Genomic DNA, 2,984 nt, shown 5'->3' with positions numbered 1-2,984 from the left:
CCAATAGAAAGATAATGAAACCCTTCAATGAAAATTTGACTCATTCTAAACCTATCAGGCGGAACTTTCTAAAATTGTTACATGGTAGGAAATCATTCATTGCGTTCAATTCTGTACCATTCTCGCATCCCTTGATCTTAAATAGTGCTACCTGCCCTTCCAACTTTGCACACTGGCCATTCCAAGGGATGGCTTAGTGATGTTGCGCTCTAACTTGACCCAAATTTCCAGGTCATCATCTGTTTCCAGGTCAATGAATTCCTAAGATGAAGAAACTGTCATTGTCGTGCAGTTGGCAGAGCTGTGGAACGTCTCAAGAACAACATTTATTGTAACGAACTCGTTTCTTTCTCTACAATCCATTCCGGCGCTTTCGCCCGCCTCAGCAGCAGGCGAAGCCACCTCTGCTGGTTTCTTCAGCCCCACATAAAGCAGAGATTGTCTGCGTGAAGGACACGAGGGTTTGGAAATGAGCCATGCGCCTATACAATCCGCGTGGAAAGTGTGGCGGCATTCTGGTAATACTCGCACACTTTCTCCTTCCATGAATTCTGCGAAGCAAATAGGGCAATCCAGGGTTCCCAGTGGGGAGCTTGTACTGTAAACCGATGCTGGAAGTGCTTTTAGATGCATTTTCTTGATACCAGCTTCACCTCTTTCGACACTGGCTTCACCTCTTTCGACACTGGCTTCAAGGGATGGCTCGGACACCACTTGCCAAAGTCTACTACGGCGTAGAACGACGGCTACCCCCAACGTGCATAGGATGGAGAAGAGCAAGGCCGCTAGGGTCATGGCAAAGACTGAGTCGAAACCTGCATTGGTTGCCGATGAAAACTGCGTCAATTCGTCTGGCTTCTCCATTAAGGGGACGATAGGAGGCAATGATTGCAATGTTCTCCGATTTTGGGACAATCTCCTTGCATGAACAAACTATGCAGGGGCAGCGCCACTGTGCATATCGCTAAAATTGAGCTTGATCACACCAAAATTGGAAATGGATACAGTTACTTCACAAACCTTGAATTCTCTGGCAACCCAGTGAGTCAGTTTGCTTGCACGAACAAAAATAAAGCCAGGAGAAATGTAGCAGAAGTCACAGCATAGAAAATGAAGCAAGATACAATGCTTCTATCCCAAAGAAACACTGACCGCTAAGAATTTTACAACGCTGGCTATGCGCGGCCCTCAGGCAGGAAGAAAGACACGAAACCAAGAAGAAAGACACGTTTCATCACTGGGAAGACACGTTTCCGTTCAGTGAATGTGAAGAGTTTTGGTTCAGTCACTGCAAAGAGTCTCATCGCCACGAGTCCTGCAGTTTCATGGCCCATTGCCAGATCTTCCCTCTCTGTCTTCCAGCTGGTGGAAAAAAACAGATTAAATCATTTTATGAAAAAAAACAGATTAAATCGACGGCAGAAAACATCCCAATCGTCTAACACATAGAATCAATGGCTCAGAATCGCACACGTCACATTTTAGGGATGTCTTTCTCAGAGGGAACGCCTTACGGCGTAAAAATTTAATAGAAATTCTGATTACAGCTATCAATTAAGTTAATTAATTTATCAGAATTCAAATTTGATAAGCTGGAATGATAAAAATTCCAATGAAAGGTTTTTAATTTGGAACTTAATTGATCAGAATTCAAATTGGATAAGCTGGAAAGATAAAAATTCGAATGAAAGGTTTTAAAATTCGAATGAAAGGTTTTTAATTTGGAACTTAATTTATCAGAATTCAAATTGGATAAGCTGGAATGATAAAAATTCGAATGAAAGGTTTTTAATTTGAAAAAAAATCGATAGTACACATTCATTCCAATGAAAGGTTCTTAATTTGGAACTTAATTTATCAGAATTCAAATTGGATAAGCTGGAATGATAAAAATTCCAATGAAAGGTTTTTAATTTGGAAAAAAATCGATAGTACACATTTTAAATAGTGGGATATATAAATGTGTTTAATTAATTTTTTTCCATTCATTTTAAATTTTGCATAATTTCTAATAATTTTAAATAATATAATAGTTTTAAATATATAATTAAAAAAAAAACCATACTTCCTTTTTCTTCTCAAAAGTCTTTGCTTTTCAAAACTTAAACCTAATCAGATTATTTAGTTTCAAAATTTCATTTTCTAAAATTTTTATCTAATAAATAAATACATATTTAGAAAATAAATCTTAACCCACTTCACATATTCTCTTTTTCTCTATTTTTTTTAGCTTTTCAATCTTCTAAAACAATAATAAAATTGAAAAATAAAAAATTTCTCATTTTATAATTTTTTCTATCCTTTTTTGGATGCTCCCAGTTATCGGTATATGTTCAAGCATCAAAAAATTGATTCAAACACTTTGGGAATGAGGTTTCTTGAAAAAAAAATCCAGATTCCACCCAGAAATTCACCCAATTCCAGTGAGAAATTTACCATCCAGGCAACCCATTCCCAATAGAATAGTCTAAGGAAGCAAAACATTTTCTTGGAAAACAATAAAAATTCAGACAAAATTGTGATAAAATCAAATGAGAATTTTCGAAATTTCAAATTACAAATGTCAAACTTCTTAATTTAAGATGCCAAAAACTTTTAATGGCGATAAATCCATTTCCAAAATAAAAATAATAATTCAAACCATAATCAGATTTCTTTAAAAAACAATCTTCACATTCCACAAACTGGCTCATTGTATTGCATTTCCAATTCCAGACAACACCATCAACATTCGAAGGGGATCAGAAGATAGTACTTCAGGAAAATCATGGGAGAAAAGCTGAAGAAAACCATAAAATCTTACCCAAAATTTTTGGAAAAAAGGATAGAAAGAAACATAAAATTTGAGGAGTACAGATTTCAAACAGTAGTTTATATTGAAAGAATCTTAATCTTGTCGATCAAACTTCGTGGAGGCTTTTTTTTCCCACGTGAGAAGTGATACAGAATATAAATATCCTGACAGTTTAATCCAGAAAATTCTC

At 36.1% G+C, this 2,984-nt stretch overlaps 1 protein-coding gene across 1 annotated transcript; it reads right to left on the bottom strand.

Annotated features, from left to right (window-relative positions):
- Positions 1–261: 261 nt before the first annotated feature.
- Positions 262–864, bottom strand: LOC149187504 (RING-H2 finger protein ATL8-like). Its single transcript, XM_089409688.1, has one exon. The coding sequence runs from the start codon at positions 862–864 to the stop codon at positions 262–264; it is 603 nt and encodes a 200-aa protein (XP_089265814.1).
- Between the last annotated feature and the right edge of the window lie 2,120 nt (positions 865–2,984).

This window comes from Pinus tabuliformis, chromosome 3_1 (genome assembly GCF_031772625.1).
Source record: "Pinus tabuliformis cultivar Carrire ecotype Pingquan chromosome 3_1, CPIR1, whole genome shotgun sequence".
Taxonomy (NCBI): domain Eukaryota; kingdom Viridiplantae; phylum Streptophyta; class Pinopsida; order Pinales; family Pinaceae; genus Pinus; species Pinus tabuliformis.
Note: the sequence above shows the minus strand (reverse complement) of the source record. Positions and strands in the feature narration are given on the sequence as shown.